The sequence below is a fragment of the Alosa sapidissima genome, chromosome 23 (assembly GCF_018492685.1).
Source record: "Alosa sapidissima isolate fAloSap1 chromosome 23, fAloSap1.pri, whole genome shotgun sequence".
NCBI classification, from domain to species: Eukaryota; Metazoa; Chordata; class Actinopteri; order Clupeiformes; family Clupeidae; genus Alosa; species Alosa sapidissima.
In genome coordinates, this window is record NC_055979.1 from 22068472 (window position 1) to 22093770 (window position 25299).

Genomic DNA, 25299 nt, shown 5'->3' on the forward strand with positions numbered 1-25299 from the left:
GAGCATGAATAACATATTTAGCATTTAAATGGTACCTTTTTTCCTCAACATTTGATCATGACAGTTACATTAAAATGACTGTAGTTTAAACGAAGTCTTTGAAAAGGGTGGTCTGCTCAAGGATTTTATGGGCAAATTTGATTTAAAATTAAATGAAACCCCAGAACAATTCCTTTGACTAAAATTACTTGGAATGGAAGCAGTAAGATTATCTCTCATTGATCTGTTTGTTCATTACATCCCATAAATGTGAGGACATTCAATTTACCTCATCCAGCCTAATGTGCAGATGCAGCCATGCACTGTGAACATGCTGGACTATGTGCTGTTGGCTTAATTATCATCTAACTGCTCTGTGTTGGCGTAGTCACAAACACATACAGTGTACAATCTTTACCTTTACAGGATGCTAATTTCAATGGCGGGCCTTATTGCTACAATGTCCTCTCAATCCCCTGTTTGTTAGCAGGTGGAAAAACCGTAAATTATTGATGAGCAAATGCTTAGTTCATTAGACAAGCATCTGGTCTGCACAGGAATACTGTTCACCTTGCCAAAACCCATGCTAAGGCTGCTTTGTTCTGCTGTCAGAATAACCAGAGGTAATATTCATTGTGTTTCCCACACAAACTCACATTTCGACCTGTAGTGATGCTATACAGTACTTCATTTCAAAACCATGCAAGCCCTTTCTGTTAGAAAAATAACTTTTGGAACTCTACATTACAAAGAAAATGCATTAATATTTTCTCTTCATCAAATCAAGAAGAAAGGTTTCAAGGCCCTCCTCCTGACTATTTAAAAAGCCTTTTTCTTCATATAAATGCATGCCCAGGACTGACATTCAAAAAAAAAAACTTTAAAAGGCCATGCTGGCATAGAAATGCAGTTTCAGAGTGAGGCCACTCTGTCTTTTCATATTCTTTTTAAACTTATACAGACAATGTGCCTTGGGACTATTTTCCTTTCTGAACCATTTCAAGAAGCACCCCACTTCAGATGACCCTCTATTTAAACATAACAATAAGACAAGGCCAGCCAAGGGTGCCAGGAGCAGGTCTCCTGCATCTCTCTACAAAAAATATGAAGATTATATTCCCTGGTTTATCATTTTCATTGTTATGATTTCTTTAGGAGCAAACCTTCAAACATCATGCAACCCCGTTTTATATCAGAATGTTCTTACATAACTTGCACCACTATGACACTACTTAGGTCATACAGAACTACCTCAGCCATTTATTGGCCTGACTTTTGCACTATTATATTGACTGTCTACTGTATGCACAATTGCACAATTTCAACTCAAATTTGCTGCTCTTATTTTCTTCATTGTATGTGCCTTCTTATTTTTACTTTTATATTGTTTACTTGAATGTTATGTTTGTCTGTGGACCTAATTGGTAAAATGTGTCTTGTCTCCACCGTGGGATAGTAGAAAACGTAATCTCGATCTCTTTGTATGTCTTGACATGTGAAGAAATTGACAATAAAGCAGACTTTGACTTTGACTTTGATGTTTGCCGATTCTGGTCTAATTTATCATTCTGAAATCTCCCACACACACACACACACACTGTATATTAAGCTAATATAGTAAAGATGCAGACCTTCACACTCAGAAAAACACTGATTCTTTTGCACAGTCCTGGCTCTGCAAATGGGAAATAAAGTGTTTACACAATTTAAGGTAATCAACAAGAAGGGGTGCTTATTCACAAATATTGGAGCAAAGAAAGACTCAGTTATCAGGATCGAGGACCTCACCTTTTAAGTGTAATTTCTGTGACAGGAATTTAGGGGTCATGGGGTTTACAATCTCCCAACATCTGTTACATGGAGTGTTTGTCTCTGTTATGCTACCAAGCAATTAGTCAAATGTACAGTGCATCCAAGCTGAACAGCAATCAAGTCTGTCTTCAAAACAAGTTAATTCAGTTTTGTCATTGAAGACATGGAACTGTCAAGAGCCTAAAAAAGGCACACTGCAGGAAGAGCTTAATATAATTGTTCTTAGAGGGGACAACAGTTACTAAACTAAATATGTTTATAAAGATGTGACTTATCTCGCTGTCAGTGCAACTGAATTCTAAGTTCTTGACGGCCTAACTACACGTTCCTCATCATTATTTACCCATGATTCTAGTGCCAGAAACTGTAACGTATTTGGGTACTTTGATGTCAGTTTTCTCACTACAAAGGAACTGCTCCTGAGTTAACAGTTGGAAGTTTTCCAGAATTTATTTGTCTGATATATCCAAAAAAATCCTGATATATCCTTTTAGGGGAGGTGTTTAACTCAAGGGGAGGTGGAAAATGAGTGTATTTCCTCAAATGTTGGCGACACCCTTAGCTTGTTGATGGTTTGATGTCTGGGCTGCTCATTTAATATGGTGGTGACACTGACTTCCAAAGCTGAGTGCCAACATCATTGGCATATCATGACTGACTTGTCATTAAAACCTCTTAGCTCTCTGTTTGCCAGGAGGAATATTGGCATCCGTTTTGGCCAAGAGACATGAAAGGACAGGAACAGGAATAATGGTAGCTCATACTCCAAGAGATTATCTTTTCATCGCCATCTATTAATATGGCACTCTTTAGGTCATTCAGGTGTGTGGGAAAATATGGAAGCTTTTTTTCCAAGGATATGTTTTGCTATCTCGCAAGGTTGATCTGTGCATAAGTGTTTTTATGCTGGTTACCTTGGCTATTTGGCTCAAACTCGCTGTTTATTTTCATGGCAGTAATGAGGAAAGGTCAATGTGTTTGTTCGCTCCCATCACAGTGTCAATGGCGGAGTCTAAGTGGAGTGGTCATTAAGCCTAACCTTTTGTGCACTCCCAAATGTCAAAACAGGGTCATTATTCCACAACAAATGCAAGCACACTTACATAAAACGCATGTGATGGTGAGCATTGGTATTTTACTGTCAAACTGATTTGGCCCAGTCTAACAAAGTATGTCATATCTTTAGACTCACACGTATGCCATTTCTAGTTTGAAAACAGACTGTTATGAAAACATATCAAAATTGGTCGCTTGAAATCCTCCCTTTTCAAACTGAAAAATATGTTGGCTCAGTGTTTGATACATGGCCTGTACCGAGGTGCAGATGGTAGGACGCTCTGCCAGTCTTTGACCTCCCAGGCTGGTGTAGGTGTTTTGGGCTTTGAGGGGAGGGGAGACTAATGAGTCTAGATAACTGGCTGTTCAAAATTTGTGCGGAAGAGGGGAAAACACACACACACACACACACTCTCTTGGGGCTCTGCCAAGCTGCCTAGCGATTGCACATGTGATTCCGCTAACAGCTAATCAGGGAGCCGGAGGGTGTCACTGATGAGTTGAGTCAGGAGTGCATGCGCCAGGATCATGGCAGGAGGACTCCACAGTGAGAGCCAGAGCCCTTTTTGTGCAAGGAGGAAACATTGGAGCGAGTAGTGCGAGTCATGAAAACACTGATGCACCAGGCTTTGCCTGCTATGAAGGGTTAATAGGGGCGGTGGTAGTGTAGTGGTTAAGGAGCTGGGCTAGCGTGCAGTGCAGTAGCCTGAAAGTTGTCGGTTCAATTCCCGGCTTCCACCGTTGTGCCCTTGAGCAAGGCACTTAACCCCAAGTTGCTCCGGGGACAATGTGATCCCTTGTAATATAGCTGACATATGTAAGTCACTTTGGTCAAGAAGTGTCTGCTAAATGTAATGTAATGTAATGTAATGTAATGTAATAGTGTTGCTGTAAGATTGAGATTAAGGTTGAGATCTTTCCTGGCCAAGAGATGAGTGACAAAGACAACTGACTCGAATCAGGGGTCTGTTTGCCAAAAGCATAGCTGCTAACTACGATGCATATTCTGTGCCACTGCCAAATGTGAGTCGACCGTATTTAAGGTCACACGTAAACGATACAGAAATGCGGTGTTGATAGTCGTATTTCAGTCACATTTTCAACAAGAGCTAACAAATATGCTCTTATTTTTTTCATTGTCCAAAATTAAAAACGTGATATGTGACAATATGAAACTTAAGTGTTTGTGCATGTGTAACGGAGGCGAACTGAGCTAGCATGCTAGTTGCCCGTGTAAATCCTCACACCCCTAACCTTAAGTACACTTTTAACCACTGAGTTGGAAGCCTGGGCTTTTAGCTCAGTGGTTAGAGCGTTCGACTCCCATGCCGGTGTGTGTTGAGGTGGCGGGTTCGAGGGCCGTGAGCGGCGGACGAATTACGACCTTGGTTACACATGCGTACCTCAAATCTACAGACTCACCTTTGGCAGTGGCACTACCAAGGTAGTTACTATCAGAGTTAGCAACTATGCTTTTGGGAAATGGACCCTAGAACGATCCAAAAGCCAATCATTCATCACTGTTCAACTCATCCTTCCTTTTGCTCCTGTTTTTTTTTTTATCTCATTACCCTGCTTTCCCCACTAGCCCTATTTAACAGATTTCCCTCCCCAATTTAAGAACTTGCATCTTATGACATGAGAGGTGGTGTGTGCTGTGTGTGCCTGGGTGGGTTTGTGAAAGTAGAGTATGCTTGAAGTAGGTGATGCTCACTACCTTTAGTGCAGGAGAGTCGGGTTTCTCCAGGTTGAATGAGCAGGAGTCAGGTTTCTCCATTGAATAAGGTCCTTCTACTACAGACACCTGAGGTGAACCTAAAGTGGCAAGTTGCTTTCATCTTTGTGTCATGGATAATAAAACACACACACACACGCATGCATACACACACACACACACACACACACACACACACACACACAGGCTGTTATCAAGACCTATGCAAAATAGGGATAATATTTGTTATGCACGCACACAAATGCACACGCATGCACGCACACACACTCACGCATATAAGCATACACACACACACAGGCTGTTGTCAAGACCTATGCAAAATAGGGATAATATTTGTTTGTTGCAATAAAAGCGGAAGAACAAAGGACATCCCTCTTAAAATGCATGCCACCTGTGCACCTAACTCAGCCATATGGGGATAGAAGTTCATATTTCAGCAAGAACACATTCATTTTAATTCATATGATTTGTTGCTTGTATCTAAGTGGTGTTTTAAACCCCTCTGAGAATCTAGTCTACAACTGGAAACCATCACACATTCAGTGGCACATAATTTATGCAATACACCCACCCCTCTGTATTTTAAGGAAGGTCAGCCTGGCTGTAATGTTCCCCCAATTTCAAAAACAGGCAAAAGGTTTATATTTATGAACAAATCTCTTTTATTCTTCTGTAGTAATTGTAGAACTCTCATTCTTGCACAGTATCTAAGCCCTGAAAGAGTACACACAGTTGTGACTGTTTATATTTATAAAAATGTCCATTTCCATGTTTGCCTGTCACAGCTTAGAGCTTCCACCTATAGAAATCTCTGCCAGATTCACCTGGCATTTGGACACTGTGGTGTATATTGGGAAGCGCTCAGCCGCCGACTTCTAAGCTCTCCACCGTCTCCATCTTCCTTTCTCTCGCAAACACAAACACAAACACAAACACAAACACAATCCACATCCTGTCACATTCGTCAAACTGCTTCCATTATTGTCTCTCTGCCTTGCAATAACCATTCTCTCTCTTGCACCCTCTCTCTCTCTTTCTCTCCTGTCCACTTCATTTGCTCCTATATGTTCCATGGCAAATCCATGGTAAATATGCACTTGTTCATCTTCTCTAAGAAAATTCCTTCTCCCAGTTGATGTCTCTCTCTAACAAATGCATCCCACTTCCTTCCCTTCTGTCGAACCCAAACCAAACATTCTGGTAAATATTAAGAGACCTGCCCATCAAAAAAGATACTGGCTGTCTGTTCCTAAATCATAAAAGCAACAGTGTAGACAAGGATATTAGATCTCCAATAAAGTTTCTCCAAGAAGTAAAAGCTATGATGACAATGGAGACTTGCACTCAGAGGTGTTACAACGAATCACAGAGAACAATGTTAGTATGTCAGCTAGTATTTAGCTGTAAGTAACAAGTCAAACAACTTCCAAGGCCTGAGAAGGGCAATCTACTGTAGGTCATGTTAGTTTGTGTCAAAATATCTGCTCAACCTAGCCTTTAATAAAACCAACTTACAGCAACTCTGTAATGACATTAAACAATTACATTTACATTTAGTCATTTTGTGGATTAGTGCGATGGTTTTCAGTTTAGTGGTTAAACTTCATATTGCTATGTTTAATGCAGTCACTTACACAAAGCCTGCAGAGGTCTTTCAGACCAGTGATTTCCTTAGTTTCTAATGTTTAAAATAACCTTCAACCTTCAACTAGTTAGTGACAGTCTTTCATTCCCATGCCTGATCTGTGCAGTTTTGCTAGGCTGCTTGTCCTACTAATGCTGAGCAATGTGAACTTTCAGTCCATCAATAAGACAGTCAAATAAGAATTGAAATAAACAGAATTGATCATAACACTGGCATCAAAAAAATGTGATATTTTCCAAAACCATCATACATGTGCCATCATCAGTGGCATAGAGACATTGCTGAAGTGTGTGTTTAACCAAACTGGAGTGTGGAATACGTCAGATATTAATTCGAACCGCTTGTTTAACAATAGTGTATTATTACACATCTATAGTGTACACAGTAAATAATTAATGTGCAATGTATTTGCTGACCTTAGTACATGTGCATTTCTAATTTTGTTTGCATAGAGCTGCAGCTTGTTTGACTGGGGATTGTATTCAGCTGGGGCTTGTATTGTATTGTATTGTATTGTATTGTATTGTATTGTATGCGGCCATCTCATTTGTAAGATATCATGTAGAAATGTAGATGATGTCTCAAATAGATGTGTCTCAAATAGAGATCACCTCTTGCTTTCTCTCATGGTAAGAGACACGGTAAGAGACAAGAGACAGTCATTATAAGTACTCATCATTAAAGGATTTTATACAATACAAGAAAATTTGTATCTTGTATTGTATATCAGGTAAAATCTGCAAAGATGTGCTGAAAAACATCCATGCAATCCTTTTGCAGAGATTTGTTTTTGCTAGTGCAGCACTACACAAAATGGGCTCTAAAGACATGATCAATACACTATTTCACGCATCTAATTCTCTTAAGTCACACACTGAGCAATTAGAGTCTGAAGTTCCAGACAGGTTCTGCGGTAGCCAGGCAGAAGGGATTAGCATAAACTAACCAATGACATTGTCTGAATGAAAAGAACAGAAAGTTCCAGTCCACCTGTTCACATAATATACATACATGTATACAGCATTTTTAACATATCAAAGAGGACAAAGAGGTTATTTAGAAATCGTTTAGCAAATTTACGTCAACCTTTTCTGACAACCTGCACTATTCTTGCATGGGTTCTTCCTTTTATAGTCAAGCATTCATACATGGATGATAGCGATGTTACATGTTGACACTGTAAACGCTGGAGTCTAGATTACTTCAGCTGAATGTGAATAATTCTTACATTCTTCTTACAGTTTGCCAATGATACAAGCTTTTACTTTGAATTGTGAAAATGGAGTCAAATTGGCAGGGTTGAACAACCTGTGGTCAACAATTTAGCTGTCTTCCTGTGATTCCTAAATCCCAGTAATTGGAGAGCTGTGGGTGATGTAATTATGACATTGAAGATCCATTTTGAATGAATGCAAGAATGCATGTGGGCAACATGCACTTAAAGTATTTATGATCACTGCTGGGTGCCATTTTAGCTTGGCCATTTGTGACAGCTATAGGCCTACAGATTAGAACAGTCTCCTGCCTCCAAATGGAAGTGGCTTCTATCAAGCATGGAGGAAAATGGTCTAACAAGGGGGGAAATGGAGCTACAAACCACATTTCAAGTCAGCTAAGCACCTGATTTTATAACCATGCTTTTGTCTCATTGTTGAAATATATAGGGAGTTAACAGATAGCTTGTTAGACTATTAGTTCATGCCTGTTGTGGACGGAGGAAGGTTCACAGAGGAGGCTCGAGGCTTTTTGTTTACTCCACATCTACACGTAGCCCTGTGTGTCAATGATTCAGGAGAATTGAGCTACACACATAGGAGGATGGTATCTATCTGACGCAGGACTGTGTAAACAATGGTGTTTATTTTGAATTTTATGGCATGTTCCTTCCTGTGAATTGACTGATTTTCTGATATAATTAATTTGGTCAGCACAATCATTGAAAATGCATCTCTCTGTTCAGTATGTTTTCTTCACAAAAAACTCTTCACAATCACAAATCAGATTCAGTGTCAGAAATCACATTAACAAATCAAGTCCTTTCTCTCTCTCTCTCCATCATAATCTACTCTCCCCATAGGTGCTGGCGGCTGGTCACCAATGGAGTCCAATAAATATCAGTGGCTCGAGATCAACCTTGGGGAGCGAACGGAAATCACAGCTATCGCCACTCAGGGCCGGTACGGCAGCTCGGACTGGGTCACTGGCTACCAGCTCATGTTCAGTGACACGGGACACAACTGGAGACAGTATCGACAGGAGGACAGCATTGGGGTGAGTTGGCAGAAATCTCAAAGATTATTTTTCAGGCGGCCTGCGTGCGGTGTGCGCGTCCCGCAGTTCCACCACAGGACAGCAGCATTCCCGGCGCTGCCTCTCAGGTTTTGTTTTTCCCACCTTGTTACAACTCAAGCGACATGAACAACAGGGAGATTTGTAAGAAGAAGAAAAAACTCTTCACTGACCTTGGAGTGTTTTAATAGGAAGAGAACAAGCCTGCGTGTTAATGAGAAACAAAGCGCTTTAGGTTACATGACTTTTAAGAGTTACCTCATAATTAACATTTTGTGCCTTCCTTTATTTAGACCTACTCTACATATCCGCTATTTGAGACAAAAAAAAAAACTGGTAGCATATTATACATGCTCCACCTCTCCCAGTTTCACTGTGATGTTTGTTTTAAATTCTCTCAGCCTGCAGTATGGGCCGCATAGCATAGGAGACACCCTCTTGTAAGTCTGTAGGTGAAGTTAATTGGCCCTGTCCATCACGTAGCTCTTTGTGTGCTTCCTACAGTGTAAGCAATGCCAGCAGGCCCATGTGTGAGGAAGATGACTCATGAGCTCTCCATATTTTTGTCATGTGGTGCTGAAGCTTAGATACTTAGGGGGTATGAATGTCTCGATGTCTCACTGTCCCTCTGTCTCCCTGCCACTTCCCTTTTCTCCCGAGTTAGCCAGGGCCTTATGTTGGAGGATTTCCACCTTGACTTGTGGCATATTTCAAAGGACACTTTAAAGCAAATGAGATGCCTCTCTCTCTGGCTTCCTCAGCAGGAAACACTGCAATTTGTTCGGCTTAACGCTTGGCTTCTCCAGGCGGCTGATCCCTTCAAAGGCACTGAGGATGCTACTCAACCCTGAATTACACGACCACTAAGAAAGTCAGTTTTATTCAGGGCTGGCTCTTAGTAGATATTCTAAATGAATGAATAAAACTTCAATCCTGATTTTTGTCCCCTTAACTCTACAATACACCCTTACCTTACTCAGTTACCTTTAACTCTACAATACACCCTTACCATATTCAGTTACCTTTAACTGTACAATACACCCTGACCTTACTCAGTTACTGTACCTTTAACTCTACAACACACCCTTACCTTACTCAGTTACCTTTAACTCTGCAATACACCCTTACCTTACTCAGTTACCTTTAACTCTACAATACACCCTTACCTTACTCAGTTACCTTTAACTCTGCAATACACCCTTACCTTACTCAGTTACCTTTAACTCTACAATACACCCTTACCTTACTCAGTTACCTTTAACTCTACAATACACCCTTACCTTACTCAGTTACCTTTAACTCTACAATACACCCTTACCTTACTCAGGTACCTTTTTACCCTTTTTCGCCCCTTTGCGTACGCGTGCATCAAGTTGCCTTTTTGTTTTGTTTTTTGTCGCCTGTGAAAGGGGTGGATATTGATTTCTGTTAAAAAAAAAAAAAAAGGGGGGGCCAGTGATTGGCAATGCAAGAGAAGCTGAGGCGACGCAGTGAAAGCACAGCGCTTATCGATTCATGGCCACCTGCACCATGCTGCTGCTGATCCTCCCAGGTCACCACCAGACTCTACTTCTCTCTCTGGGCTCAGACACCCCGGGCCTGATCTCCGTTACTTACAGACGCTTAGTGTTAAAGGCGTTGCCAAGCTATATAATTGTAAACACATCATGCTGACCGCTAAAAGTGTGTAAAACATCAAGTCCATACGCTGGATTTTGTTGGGTTTTGTTGGTTTTTGTTGGTCATGAAAGGGGAGATGTTAGCATGTGAGTACACTGTTTAGCGTTTATTTCCGGTCATCAACGGGGCACTCCATAAAGGTCTCCAAAGCAGACCTTTAACGGCCTGAATCAGGAGCTGTCAACTGGTAAATTAAGACCAAGGTCATTCTTTAAATTGTCAGGAAACATAATCCAGACTGAACAAAATACAGACTGCATTCCTCTGCTGGTCTAAGTTACATTGCATGAACTCCTCAGCCAAATGCTGTTATTTGCCATTTATTTTACTGCCTCTGCTGCAGGTGTTTTCTGGGAACACCAATGCTGACAGTGTAGTGCCGTTCAAACTGCACCAGTCCATGATTGCTCGCTACCTAAGAGTCGTCCCTCTGGACTGGAACCCAATGGGAAGGATTGGACTAAGGCTGGAAGCCTACGGTTGCCAATACAGTAAGAATGTTACATGTTCTATTGTCACATGTTCTATGTGCTGTCATGTGTTCCATGTTATGTGTTAAATGTGGTGCTGTGCCCACATTCTTAGCTGTGGAACATGGAGTGATGTGTGAAACGATTATTCCCCTGGGGACTTTAGACTCATTCTTTCTCTATCTGCCTATCTATGCATTATGCTGCATAAAGTGTGTATACCAAATAGCGTTTATATTTCTTGAACTAAAATATGCTATTTTGCATGATGTAAAAATTGTTGTTGTGCTGATTTGTGTTGACAGTAAGGCAAATGTATACTAACACAATTCTAGGTCTCGAGATTAAATTTCTCCTTCATATCTAAGAACTTTTCTACACAAATAAACAAATACCCTTGGACTGGCCCAGTATAATAAATCTGCCATCTGCACGACTGATTTATGATTGGCTTTACATAAATACATGATTGTTTTTTAATGGCACCCCCGACAGGAGATGCATTATACGATAAATGAATCGGGACAGCAGTGACATGTTGGGCTATGTTCTGAATCATAAAGATTTGTGGAATTATGTGGACAAAGGCAGATTAACATTCAAGCCTATTACTAATGCTGTATTGTTATGCCAGTTTTAGTCGTAGGCAATTAAGCTGCGCTGAGCAATCAAGACTTACTGTGCGGCCTGCACATAAAGGGCTCTGCAGGTTGAGCCAAAATGGCTGCCTTCCACTGTCGCACTTAATGCGTTAGCGCTTGATCAGCTGTGTTGACAGTTTAACAAAGGAAACCAAAGAGCCATCAATTATAAAAGAGAGGACTATGCTAATGTCTGCATTTGAAGTGTTATATTTTTCTTAGTCTGACAACCTAGGAATTATGACTGCGGTAATTCCATGTGGTGAATAAAGGAGAGTGGACTGCCTCATTACAATAGACCACATTAAGGGAAATGCCTAGAAGAAACGTTTGCACTTAGCTGACAAGTTCTTTTTCCTTCTGCACCAGTCATGGAAGTATTATTATTTCAGGGACATTTTTTTTACAGAAGATGTAGTGTATTATAAATGTATTATAAATGTATTATAAATGTATTATTAATTCCCTCTCTCACTATTTTTTCTCTTTCCTTTTTACTTCTTTTGTTTGTAGAGTCTGACGTGATGGAGTTTGATGGGAGCAGCTCGTTACTGTACAGGTTCGATCCCAACTCCAGCCAAACAACCAAAGACAGGCTTTCCCTGAAGTTTAAGACCTTGGTCCACTCGGGCACTATCATCCACATGGAAGGAATGCATGGCCCAAGCCTAATAATGGAACTGATCCAGGGGAAACTTTTATTTCACCTCAGGAAAGGTAAATCATATTTGTCATGTGATGATGATTGCATGAATTTTGTTATGTATCCCCAGAGCTATAGAGCTGTATTTTGGAGTCGGTGGGAAAGGGGAAGACAGTAAATGTGCAGATGTGAACAATTTCTTGCTGGTAAATTACTGCACACAAAATTCAATGAATTATCTAAGTATGCTGGTATTGTAATTGCTAGTCATGAGTGTGTGTGTGTGTGTGTGTGTGTGTGTGTGTGTGTGTGTGTGTGTGTGTGTGTGTGTGTGTGTGTGTGTTTGTGTCTGTGTGTGTGTGTGTGTGTGTGTGTGTGTGTGTGTGTGTGTGTGTGTGTGTGTGTAGACATGTTTCACAGTTTCCTGGATGGTTGTGATGGAGATGTAGGAAATGGGTAGAGAAAAGAAATGAATTCATATTTGTCCTCATTTAAATGCACTCTCCATAAAAAACACTCTGTGTGGTCTCTGTCATCACCATTAGTAACTCAGCTCCATTTCCTCCATCACATTGTTTTTCACTCTCCCTATTTACATTTCATTTTCTGTTCCCTTGCTCATTAGAAGTGCACTTTTTTGCTGCTCAATTTATTTACACCATCAGTCAGTTAGTGCTCCTCTACAGAGATACATTTCATCATGTTGAGCTCAACTGTTGAGAATGGAAATAGTCCTCAGTGTGTCGGACAGGCTGTGTGTAGTCGGCTTGTTAATTACAAAAGTGGAGCACTACAACGATGAAAAAATGAATCGGGGGGAAAATACTCATCGTTCAAACAGTTAGTCCTGATTATCTTACCTTATCCTCTTTGATAAAGCCCAAGGACCAACCGCAGGGTGTCTGAGGGAGTAAGAGCTTTCTCTTTCTCTCTGTGACGTCGGGCTAGGCAAGGCTGTGCAGACTCTGGGAAAGGAAACTCATGTGCATCCTTTCTCCTGTACTAATGATGCAAAGCTGTGCCAAGGATGTTGGCGCTTGCCAACCCTATGCAGGGATGCAGGAGGGAACACAAGGGGAAAAAAAAGAAAACTCAGGTGTTGTCAGAGACTCAGCCTGTCGTTTTTGCGAACTGATGACCGATTCTCTCGGAGATGCCATCTGTCCATGCGGTACAAGGAGGCGCTTGCCAGACGGTCCCCACAGGGACTGCTCTTAGTGCTTATCGCGGAGTGCGAGCAACTAGCGCACTGTGGAAATGCGATACGCCACTAATGGCACCGTGTAGGCAGCTGAAAGTCTCCACTGGAGGCGAAAGATGCGCTCCTGAGTTGCTGAGCTACAGTTCAATGCAGAGCCAGGATTGAGTGCTGCTTTTGTTTGATTTAAGATCAATAGGAGAATGTCTAAAAATGGTGCCTTTGATTAAAAAAAAAAACAGAACAAAGTAAATGCTTCTAGCATGGATTAAGGCATTATGGTATTTCATGCTTTGGATTACTTACTGTATACAACCATTACACTAGTAATAAGGTGGCTCGATTGGATGCCATCAAATCAACAAAATGCCCATCTCTCTTTGTCAACCACCACTGACCATCACTACAAAGGTACACCAAAGATTAGCCTACTCTTCAAAGATACTTTCTGAGTAGGCTACCTACTGTAAGCACCTCCACATATTTTGACTTTCCTCCCATTATCTAGCCTACTTTGCTTAATTCAAAGGAGGGAAAATTACAGGAATTCACGTTAACTGAATATTCAGCAAGCTATTTCTCTAGGCCTATGAGTTTCATACTTTACATTAGATTTTATTTCATATAGGCTTTGTGTAACACCTTAGCGGATGTTAACACTGTTGATGTATAAAATAGAGACTACAGTATGTTGCTTCTATGACTTCTATTATGTTTAGTATGAAAATGCTCAGTAAAATAAGTATGTAGGGTAGCCTACCATAATCACATAGGCCTAGGGGTACCATAATAAACCAAAGTAGCAATATCCTTGTCCAATCCTCTGATTCTTCATTGATCTAATATAATCTCATGTATTGCGCGCAAAGTTTTTAGCTTTAGCAGGCTTGGCTACATGGTGGATTATTGTAATTTACTTGTAACTAAGTAGCCTATACCCAGCCTACCTACATTTCATAGATTAATTGCAGTAGCCACCATATAGTATAATAATAAATAACTGTCCAGCATAAATCCCACATGCCAAGCTAAAACTCAGAGATTGGGACTGTTGTGTCAGGGTTTTAAACAGGTCTGGTCTTGGCAACTGAATCACATAGTCCATTTCTGTTCCCTTACCAAACAAATGTGAACCTGAGAGGTGAAAATTAAAACCATCCATTGCTATGACGGACGAGAGATTGCATGTTACTCTGCTCATGTTGATAGGGGCTACAGACTTAAACAAAAGATGTGCTGTTGCCTCCATCAAAGCATCGCTCCCCCATTCTCTTACTCTCTCTCTCTTTTTCACTTTCTCTCTTTCTCTCTATCTCTCTATCACTCTCTCTACCTGCCACCCTTCCTCTCTGTTTATTTTTCCATCATTTTTTTCTTGCTCTGCTCCATTCTAATTCTTCATCTTGTCTCTCTCCTTTGCTTTTCTTGGCTATTTCAGTTGTGGTTTTCAGAAGTGCCCCTGTCAGGTTGTGTAGATAGTCATACATATACATTTATCATACTTCACATCTGTAATACACATTATTTATCTGCATTATTCATATGATTGTATGCATTGTACATTCATACAGGCACACTATGCACTATGTCTGTGTATAGAATATAGATTTTTCTATAAGTAGCCATGTTCATCCTCAATATCCGCGTTAAAATGAGGTTCCTGTTACGTTTGGCACCCATTTTGAAATTAATTGGCTGTGTTATCAACCGTTGCTCAGACTTCTTCATCTGAACTCACATTTAATAAAAGAAAATAGATTTCATACCCCATGTCCCTCTGTTCTCAGGCACTAATGTACCAAAGTCTATCTATACACGTGGTTTCTTTTTTCTCGTCATTCTCAATGATCCCAGCTTATTTGCAGAATGGCTTGGTTTATCTCCTTAATGTGGAGATAAATTCTCTCATTGTGAGAGTTCAAGGTCCCACCCTTACTGTCAGGATTGCAATAAAATAAGTCAAGGGCAAATGGCATATCAGTTTACTGAAGGACACTTAATTCCTTTTACTTTAGTTTTATTATTGCAAATGTCAGCATAGCAAAGGCACTTCACAGAAATCTTCCTGTAAGATCCAAGAGTGTCAGTACAGGATGAACTCAGATATTTGCTATGTGTGTGTTTTGAAGCAAGAGGTTTCACAACTGCACACATTTCACTACTGCACACATTTTAATATAAACATTTTTGTTACTAATAATTTGTGCTTTCTTGCATGATTTAATCTTCAGCTCATTTTTTATTGACTTTTTCCTGGCAATTAAGATGTGTGCATTTCAGATTCATTTTTTTTCTTTGCTTAAAGTGTCCATACCACCTGTCGCTGGCCGCTTCATGTAATTTCCTGATGAAAGCATTTCATGGTCTGTTTGCCAGTACAATAGGAAGGTACATAATATGGCTCTCCATGTTCCTGTCCAGTTTCAAGCCTTGCAATGCATGCTGTCAGCTTGTTTCCTCTCCACATAAAGGTAGTATTCTTCCCCCAGCAGTGATGGTTGGCCGTCCCCTCGTCCATTTCTTTGCCACAACTGTTAGGGAGGCATGGAGTAACACTGTAGGCACACCACTCTTCAAAGCCCAAGGGGTTTGCAGATAGTTCAAAATCTAACGGACAGATATATTTTCTTTTTCTACACACAAGAGAGATTTGTGGAATAAAGGTGATAGCAATGGGAGTATGGGAAGGGTGAAGAAAAAAACTTGTATACCCTCTATGGTTCTAATAGCAACACCTACAGAGTTTTATTAGCCACCAGCACTTTTTTCAGGCAGGCTACTGGTAGTGTTAAAGCCGCTGAACTTGTGCCGGTGCATGTCGGTGCACAAGCTGCTCAATGGAGGTTCTGGTGTACAGTGTGGACAGATGCTCATTGTTGGCAGGCACTTGCCTCAGCACAGGGAGAAATGAATTAAATAAATAGCGTCACAAAGATTTATGCCCGGTATCCGAAACCATTTCATTTCTCCTGTAGTTTACATTCATCAAAATGTCTGTTGATATTGTGCCTCAGCGACTCCCATTTGGCCCCAATTCTTCACTGGCTCAGTAATATTTATGGGGCACAGAAACAGGAGAGGTCATTCCAAGCAGCAACAAATACATTTATGGCCATAGGGCTGAGTTAACCCAGGGAATATTGCCTAGCATAATTGCTCAGTGCTTGGGTATGTATCGAGCTCCTAAGAGATGGAGGATGCCTCTTCAAGTCTTTGGAAAATAGAAGTGGTGTATAGAGATGCCATCTGGTGTGGATCAATATGACCTTTGTGAAGAAGTGGCATGGCATTGATGCAGTGATCATTGCACTGGGCGACCCAATTAAGTGAGTGGGTTAGCTTTCTATCTCTGTTAAATACTTGAAGGTCTATCAATTGATTCATTAATTTGATGGTCTCGTTATTTCCTTGTGTTTGGTTGTGTACGCTTTTCTTCAATCCTCAAATCCAACTTTTGAATAGGACATTGTGAAAGCTTACAGTGTAAAGGGACATACAGGCTCGAGGAACTCTATTCTGAATGAATGTGTTTACAAAACAGTATGCAGAGAAAGAAGTAATCCTTCCCGCGCTTGTTACTGTATATACGCAAGCTCCAAAAAGAAAATGGCTCCACAGCCCAGAATATGCTATAAAATTGTGTTGTTTTCTGGGCCCTGCCATCTAGAGAGCTCCAGTTGTTGTCTATGAGAGATGTAATGAGATAATCGGCATTGGAGTCACACAGAAAGAGACACTCTTCCACGTAGGAGAGCGAGGGGAGAGGAGAGATGTGAAAACTAGCCGTCTCATCACCTGCATCCTGTTGTTACTCCCTTATTAGAGACTTGAAGGTCCCTCGTTTGAGCATCAAGCATTTTTCGCTGAAAAACACACTTGAACAACACCCTTCCTGCAATAGTGTATCTATCAATGCCAGCACCAGGCACACAGACAGCACAGCGGCAGGGTGGTTTGACTAAAATCACAGTTGCTGGTGTAGAACTGCATATGAAGGGCTTTTTTAGAAGTCTCTTATCACTCTCTGGCAGTAGTATTTGGACGTCAGGTCTAATTAGCTGATTGCTTCATATTTTTGTGTCATTTCCACCTCCCTCTCTGTTTCTGGTTTAGAGACTACCTAGGGAAAAAGACATATCGCACCTTGGAGGTAGCATAGGGCAATGCTGAATATTTTATGTCTGCCATAGGGAAGAAATCATTACCAGAACATTTGTGGTTCATGTGCTAGTATATGGAACAAACAATGATTTTATGCCAGCCTAAGGAATAAGTGGTTTCGCTTCAGGACAGACAGATTGTGCAGACAAATTAATCTATATTCCAGAATTATATAATTATGCTCATTTTGTCCAATGCACTTATTTTTTAGAGGGACCAGGTTTTTCAATTTCATTTTAAATGCTGTTATCTTCCCACTCTTCTCTTTAAATGGATTCTAACAAATTCATAGTAGATCACAATCTAAATGCCATTTAAATCATGTACTTTTGAGACAAAAGTAAACAGGCATTATTCTCAAATGACATAATGGCTGTGTTTATCTCGTGTGTGTGTGTGTGTTTGTTTGTGTGTGTGTGTGTGTGTGTGTGTGTGTGCGTGTGTGTGTGTGTGCGTGTGAGCGAGAGAGAAAGAGAGATTTAATTTCTGTTGACACCTATCACATTTTTGGGGGCATTGATGGTGTCTTCCATTTGTCCTCTCATTCTCACCCTAGGCAAACGTCCATCACCAGCAGACCTCCACGCCTCCGTGTGGCTCGGAAGCCTCCTGGACGACCAACACTGGCACTCGGTCACGATCGAGCGTGTTAGCAGGCACCTCAACTTCACAGTGGACAAAAGCACACAGCAGCTCCAAATCCCCAGCCACCTGAGTCTGTCTGACATTAGCGAGGTGTGTTGTTGTTTGATGACCCGTCTCTAAATCATTCCACACATGCCCGGCAAAGCCACAAACAGCTACCTCTACCTCCCTCTCCCTGTGACTCTCTCTCTCTCCCCCACTCTCTCTCTCGGTCTGAGTTTCTCATTTTCTCTCTCTCTCTCTCTCTCTCTCTCTCTCTCTCTCTCTCTCTCTCTCTCTCTCTCTCTCTCTCTCCCTCTGTCTCTCTTTTCATACAGTACAGTAAATGGGTCAGGGTAAAAATGGCTGTTTTCTCTTTCAACCCTTGACATCAGGGATTATTATTGGGAAAATTGCCATGGTTACAAATTAAACAATATCCTACCTTTTGTGAATTAATGGCTTAATTAAATTGAAAGTTCTGAAATGACTAATTTGTTGGCACCAGTAATACATCAGGGTTCACCCTGTACTGGAACTGCAGTGGGGAAAAGGGTAAAGGTTCATTGTTTTGGAGCATTATATTTTTATAGATAAGAGATGCAACTAATTATATTGATTCATACGGTCATTGGTCATCCCTGACAATCTATGATGCGAGTCTATTACTTTACTTCTATGTAATTGATACGTGTGTCGGTGTCTGTGACTGTGTGTGTGTGTGTGTGTGCGTGTGTGCGTGTGTGTGTGTGTGTGTGTGTGTGTGTGTGTGTGTGTGTGTGTTTCGTATCTGAAATGGAAAATGGAGACAGTCCTTTGCCCTATAGCTAGAAATGGATAATGCAGACAGTCACTTTGGGAGATTATAACAAGACATGTTCTTCTTTTCCAAGATTAGCTTCGGCGGAGTGTCGGGTCTTTCAGCATTGAGAACTCTCTCCAAGAAGAACTTCCAGGGATGCATGGAGAATGTGCTCTACAATGATGTAAATATTGTCAATCTGGCTCAAGAAGGACATCATGTATCCATAACGGTAGGCACCCAACCGCACCTGTAGAGACTTTTCACACTAATGCAGGCAGGGTTGTTAAACCTGTGCGCAAATAATAAAAAACAATGTCAACAGCTCTGGCATCAGCCTGTCTGTCTCAGCCTTGGCAGCAGCCCCGCTGTCATCGGCACGTAGAAGGTACTTTGCCTCATGACTTGTAGTAATGTATTCTCTGTCAGCCTGATTTCCTTTCCCCGCTGCTTGATCTAATCTCATACTTTATTAATGTCCTCAATGGCTTTGTGCAGACGGTGTGTGAAGCCAATGTGCTTCGGTGCTACCATTTGTTTTAATGAGTAACTTTTCCACATGAAGATTGAATGGTGGCTAGTCACTTCCATTTCTACAAAAATAACCCAGAGTCCTTTAAATATATATATATATCAACAGTACTCTAGCCAAGATAAGGGACTTAGTTGGATACCTATGGAGCATACTCCATCAGTGGGAGCAGATGTTCTTGCCTTTGATTTTCAAAGCCATCACAAAACAAATAGGCTTAGATGCTGTGAGTTGTTTACCAATGAGTGGGGTGAATTTGCGATGAAGACAAAACGCTGTGCTGGGCTCTGTAGGGAAAACTGTGTGTGGCTTTTACCTCGTATCACAGATGCAGACGCAGAGCCCCTTGCTCTTGCTATGAGAGATGGCAGGGTAGAACCTATTGCCTATTGCCACTGGGTTGTTCCGTCCACTGAGGAAGCCAGATAAAGTAGAAATGACCACGTTGTCCATTTCAGAGCAGTAACAGACTGCTTTTCACATATAGCTGACGGCATTAGATTCAGCTGAGCACTAGGAAACTTTTAAGAGATCTTATAAATCAAGTCAAATGATCAGTCTTGACCTGTGTTGATACATACTTAACCTAACTCTTGACACAACTGTTTGATGGAATAGAACATGTATCAGGAGTGCAGATAACTCCACTTGATCGGATGAATTAATTGCGGGGGGGAAATAATTAAGTTGATAATTAGTTTTTGCTGTGTCAGCTCCTGCTGTGTCTTGGGAGTTTTATATTTAGCATTATTTCATTAATTTAGCTTGTATTAATGCAGTGATGCCCCACTAAGAAGTCTCTCCCAGAGCTTCATGAATGGAGACACACTCACCCTGCTTTATGCTCCAGTAACTCAGCTGAGAGCGTACAATAGGTGACAATGACACCAATGCCCAAGGAGCACAATCTTTGACACAATTCATACCTTTGCATTCATAGAATCCATAAGGTGCTTTAGTTTGCTAAATAATGCTGAACCATGTAGTATCATTAGCTTGGAAGATATTAAGTCATTTCTCCTAGAAATTATTGGAATCTCTGTATTCAATCTTAGAAATACCACTAGCATTCGCAGACTGAAACATCACTAACAGCTAGAGTGAGAAAAGGTGACGGTGGTTCTATGCAATTAATAGCCTCTTCAACACCCGTGCCATTTCACAGGGAGCTGTCTCCTTCACCTGCTCCGAGCCCGTAGACGTGCCCGTGACTTTCTCGAGCCCTGGGAGCTTCCTTCAGCTCCCTCTGAGCGCGCCTGGAGATGAAATCTCCATCAGCCTGGAGTTTCGGACGTGGAACAAGGCCGGCCTTCTTCTGACCTTTCATCTTCAGCAGCAGGCCGGAAGCGCCTGGCTTTATCTGAGCGAGGCCAGAGCCAGGTTGCAGATCCACAAGGCTGGACGGGTCTTGGTGGACATCGTCACAGGTCAGGCCCCTCAGAATTCCACTGTCTAGTTGTGTGGACTTTATTGAAATCCCATACTTACTGCTATAAAGGTTACTATAGTCCAGGAGTCTTCAATAGGTAGCTTGCAATCTGTCATCTGTCTTTCACTCTGTGTGTGTGTGTGTGTGTGTGTGTGTGTGTGTGTGTGTGTGTGTGTGTGTGTGTGTGTGTCTGTGTCTGTGTGTGTGTGTGTGTCTGTGTGTGTGTGTGTGTGTGTGTAGAGGTACTAAGGTAGAGGTTCACTGTATCATGGTGTTCCTACAGTACATGATTATCCATATTTGGATCAGAATTCGGATTCTGGAATGTAGCTTCACTTTCTTTAATTAACATTGGAAGATAAGGGCAAGGTTCCGCAGTCACCTGGCTGCTGTTGCCAGTAATGCAGTACATTATCAATTCTAACTGATGTAGCTCATTGTACATTATACAAGAGCACAAGGGACTACAAAGAAGCACTAGCCTGGGAGCCAGTCCGAACTTAGTCCCGCCCACAACATTTGAGGTCTTGAAGTGAGGTGGAGCAAGTATGCTCGCCCTAGATCGGGCGGACCAATCAAATTGGGCTTTATGATAAAGGACAGGTGAGCAACAGCGCCTGGTCTATCACATCATCTGAGCACGCTTAGATTAGGTTTATCTTTGAAACAAAAATGCTGTGGCTAGAAGGAGACATGAGGTTTTATCACTGAAAATGATTATTTCTGAAAACATTGGCCAAAGTTGAGATGTGGGAAAACTTGTGGTTTCACTTTCATCAAGGGAAAACAGCGCTGTTGCATTGTGACATGTTCCTTCGTTCCTTTGAAATCTCTGATTGACCACCTGTTCGAGGGATTTGCGACAGCCTTTCCCAGCTGTTTAACATGTTTGTAGCATATCAGTTTGTAGCATATCAGATGCCAGAATTATTTTTAAAAATGGAGGGGATATACAGTAGGCTATCAGTTTTTTTTCCTAATAGCCTACCCTACTACGTATCTCTTAGATTTCGCTAATGAGTGTTGTAGGCTAGGAGTTATTGATGGCACTAACTTTTACAAAAGACTAGAAAATAATTTTAAGGCATTTGTGGAGAAGATGTTTGTGTATTTTCTTCCTACTCCTCACTAAACTGTTTCGTTGCTCTGATTGGTCAGGTCTATTCAGTTGAGTGCAGAGGCACTGTATCGGTTGAAACATGCCCCATAATTACGTCCCAATGGAGCAGTATCAGACTCATATTCTGACTAGAATTGAGTATGACTATAGTATGTCAGGCAAAAGAAGCACTGCATGGTGTCTACTCTAGATACTCTGCAACCTCAATACTTATGTTTCAATACAATAATAATAATAAGTCATTATGAAGAAGCAATGTATTACAAATAAACAGAACTCATAAGAATCTGGCCAGTAAATATGAATTTTAACAGAGAAGTGTTTCATCACCACCTGAGTATTACCTTCAGAATATGTAAAATTCCTTTAAGTTCAACTAGACCTTACAAGATTTTTTTCTATTTACAAAAGGCCAAAGCAATATATTTAAATTATGGCTCAGCTTCTGCAGTTTAGAGCCCATTCTCTCCCTGTGATTAAAGCTCCTCTGTTCCCTCTTATAGTTCTGGTAGTTATGTACTGTAGGTAAAGTATTTTGCATGCAAGGTTTAAGCCATAAAGGCAAATTTCACTAAATGCGAGACGACAATCTCATTGGTTGCAGTTTGTTCACAAATGTATTTTTTCAAACTACCCATCCTATCTGAAACAACACTTGATTCTTTATCAATCATCCTATAGCCTAAGAAACTCTGACCATCTTTTTTTCTTTGTACCACATATATCCAAAGAAATTGGGAGGAGATCTTTTAAATTTAAAGCCCCTTCTGATTGGAATAGTTTACCTGGGTCTCTTAGATTAATCTCCTCTTTTCACCAGTTCAAGATGTCTCTTCTTAATTATCATGACCACCGCGCAGCGAAGTGGTCATATAGGTTTAGTCAGATTCTTTTTTTTCTTTTTTTCGCATGCCCAAATTTCCGTCAAGGATTCCTGGGACACTGTAAGACCGGGGTACACGAAACTTGGTGGGCATGTAACCCCACATGGATAGCATGGAACCATCGTTTTTCGTTTTGATCTGTAGCCCCCCCGCTGGACTGGACCCCTCGAAAGGAGGGTAGGGCAGACACAGTTTACATGTGAAATCTATGAACTAATCATGTTTTGGTACTTGTTGTCTAGCAGATACCAGTGAGAATTGAGTGTGGATAATGCAATTTAGTGAGACCGTTTGAATCATATAGGCCTTTCAGCGTGATTTATTTTTGTGGAAAAAATGTGCTGGACTGGGCGGCGGTCATATTTTGTACCGCTCTGCGGTACATCTAGTTTACATACAAGCTGCAACTGTTTTCCTCTTGCCTGATTTCTTTTATGTGTATGTATGTGTATATATTTGTGTATGTATATGTATATGTGTGTATGTCTATATGTGTGTATATGTGTACATATATGTATGTCTTCATGAATGACCTTAACTGTTGAATACCTAATGGTTGGAATTGGGAGGGTATGGGTGGTTTTGGTGTGAGGGAGAGCTTTTGTCTTTTGTTCGTCTGTATGTATGTATGTTTGTAATGTATGTTTTTCTTTCTTGAGGTCCCCTCGAAAACGAGATGTTACATCTAAAGGGGTTTCCTCTTAATAATGTCCAATAATAAAATTTCCAAATAACAAAATGTTGTTGATAATGGAGGTCAACAGCCAATCAAATGTCATCCCTCCCCTCTGTACTGCTCAGGCACCATGTTGATTTGCTAGGATTGTTTATATCTCCATCAAGGCTATGTTCTTTCATACGTACAGAGCCAAACGGTGTATGAAGACCAAGCACTAAACCGACGTCCAGAGAGCCAAGAAGAGCAATTTTATAAATTTGACAAAAATTGCATGGGAAGCATCCCATAGGAAGGGACTGTACCTCTGACACCTGAGCATGTTGTAATTGTTGAGTTTTGAGGAAAATGCTGGAAAACTTAAATCAGGTTCATTTCTAAAAAGTATGACAATAATCTTATCAAATGTGAAATAGAGACTACATATAACCAACATATATATATTTGTTTCTCTTATAACATCTGACGTATAACTCTTTAAGGGCTCAGAATCACCTTTAGGTCTTTACAAAAGAGGAAAATGTGTGTGTGTCATGAAATAACTGAGCAAAGCTGTAATCTCATTTCACAGGTTCGGGCCTGAATGACGGCCAGTGGCACTCGGTGTCCCTGAGTGGCCGGAGGGGTCGCCTCGCCATCATGGTGGACAGAGAGGACGGTGGCACGGCACAGGCCCACCCCTCCTTCCCCGTTGTCCCGGAGACCCAGCTCTTCTTTGGAGGTGGGTAGAACACACTGTCGGAGCAACACACCCTCCCAACCTCTCTCCACACTGTCTTTGTGTGGTTATTAGAAGGTGATGTATGCCTGTTATCATTTTTAAATCACCCTAACCTAACGGCCAGATGTGTTTTGTGTATCATGTCTCCGTTCGGTTTGGCTATCTCAGAGATTTAACAACGCTGATAACCAGGCTGCCCCACAGTTAGTCTTATTTTGCTGCTGTATCTAATCTCCTCCAATGGTCTGGTGTGGCAAAACAAATACATTTTATTTGTTCCCCCTATTGACCATGCCTCGGAGCAGAAAAATGACTTAGTGCAATGCAGCTTCTTCATTACAACATATCTTTTGCACCATTTAAACACATAAGTGAATTGACTCCAGCACATCTTGTTACTCAGAGCAACAAATAGGTATTTTGTGATGAATGTATCAAAGCTGAAATGTAGCTTGTTATCATATCCCCGACCCCCTAAAGCCAATTCAGCTTTAAAGTACATGTGGCTGGGCATCTTTCCGTCTCCACATACACTCTGACACTAAAAATAAAAGAGAGGCAGTTGCTGGTGGAATTTCTCTGATTCGTCCCTTCTCTGAGGAACCCTTAAAGGCCACAGTGTACCTTTTCCCCAAAAAGCACGAAAAAGGTTCCCTGTCCATTTGAAAAGTTTTTTTCTATTTTTATATATATATATATATATATATAAACCCCATGGCATTAAAAGGCATTTTTTGGTTGATGGTCACCTATTGAGCCAAATTCATCATTCATTCTATTGATTCATAACCTGGGGAGCACCTGCATTCTATCAAGGACTTTGTTTCTTCTTCCTTCTCCCTGGACATCAAGGATTCATAGAGAAAGTCAAGCAGGAAGCAGAGGACCTTGAAGTGCAACACTCCATACATTTTGAGGTCGTTTGGTGCTCTAAATGTCAGCTCAAAAGTATATTCAAAACCGCCATTTTTTTTTTCCTTTCTAGCAGACAGCGCAGCCTGCTTCAGGATCTTTAAAGAAATATTGTGAGCTACAGAGTTGAGTTGTGTCAATTGTGAAATTGATCAAACTGTTCCAAGTTCCAACAGTGGGATTTTTGCATCATTCAACTGTCTGTAATATTAGTCTTCAAATGAACCTTTTCCTCTAACATTCCCCAACCTGTTTTTTTATCCGTTTGCATTCAAATTAAGAGAAAATGA

General features: G+C 41.0%; 1 protein-coding gene across 2 annotated transcripts in view; it reads left to right on the plus strand.

Annotated features, from left to right (window-relative positions):
• The window catches only part of cntnap3 (contactin associated protein family member 3), an 89513-nt gene that overhangs the window by 25209 nt on the left and 39005 nt on the right, over window positions 1–25299 (plus strand). Inside the window, exons 3-9 of one of the 2 annotated variants that reach the window (XM_042081097.1) lie at window positions 8305–8498; window positions 10540–10687; window positions 11821–12024; window positions 17866–18044; window positions 18827–18967; window positions 20433–20694; window positions 23948–24097. In XM_042081097.1, coding sequence (XP_041937031.1) covers window positions 8305–8498; window positions 10540–10687; window positions 11821–12024; window positions 17866–18044; window positions 18827–18967; window positions 20433–20694; window positions 23948–24097 — 1278 coding nt within the window. Of the gene's footprint in view, window positions 1–8304; window positions 8499–10539; window positions 10688–11820; window positions 12025–17865; window positions 18045–18826; window positions 18968–20432; window positions 20695–23947; window positions 24098–25299 lie in introns of those variants that run through there. The other variant, XM_042081098.1, reaches the window with a different exon arrangement.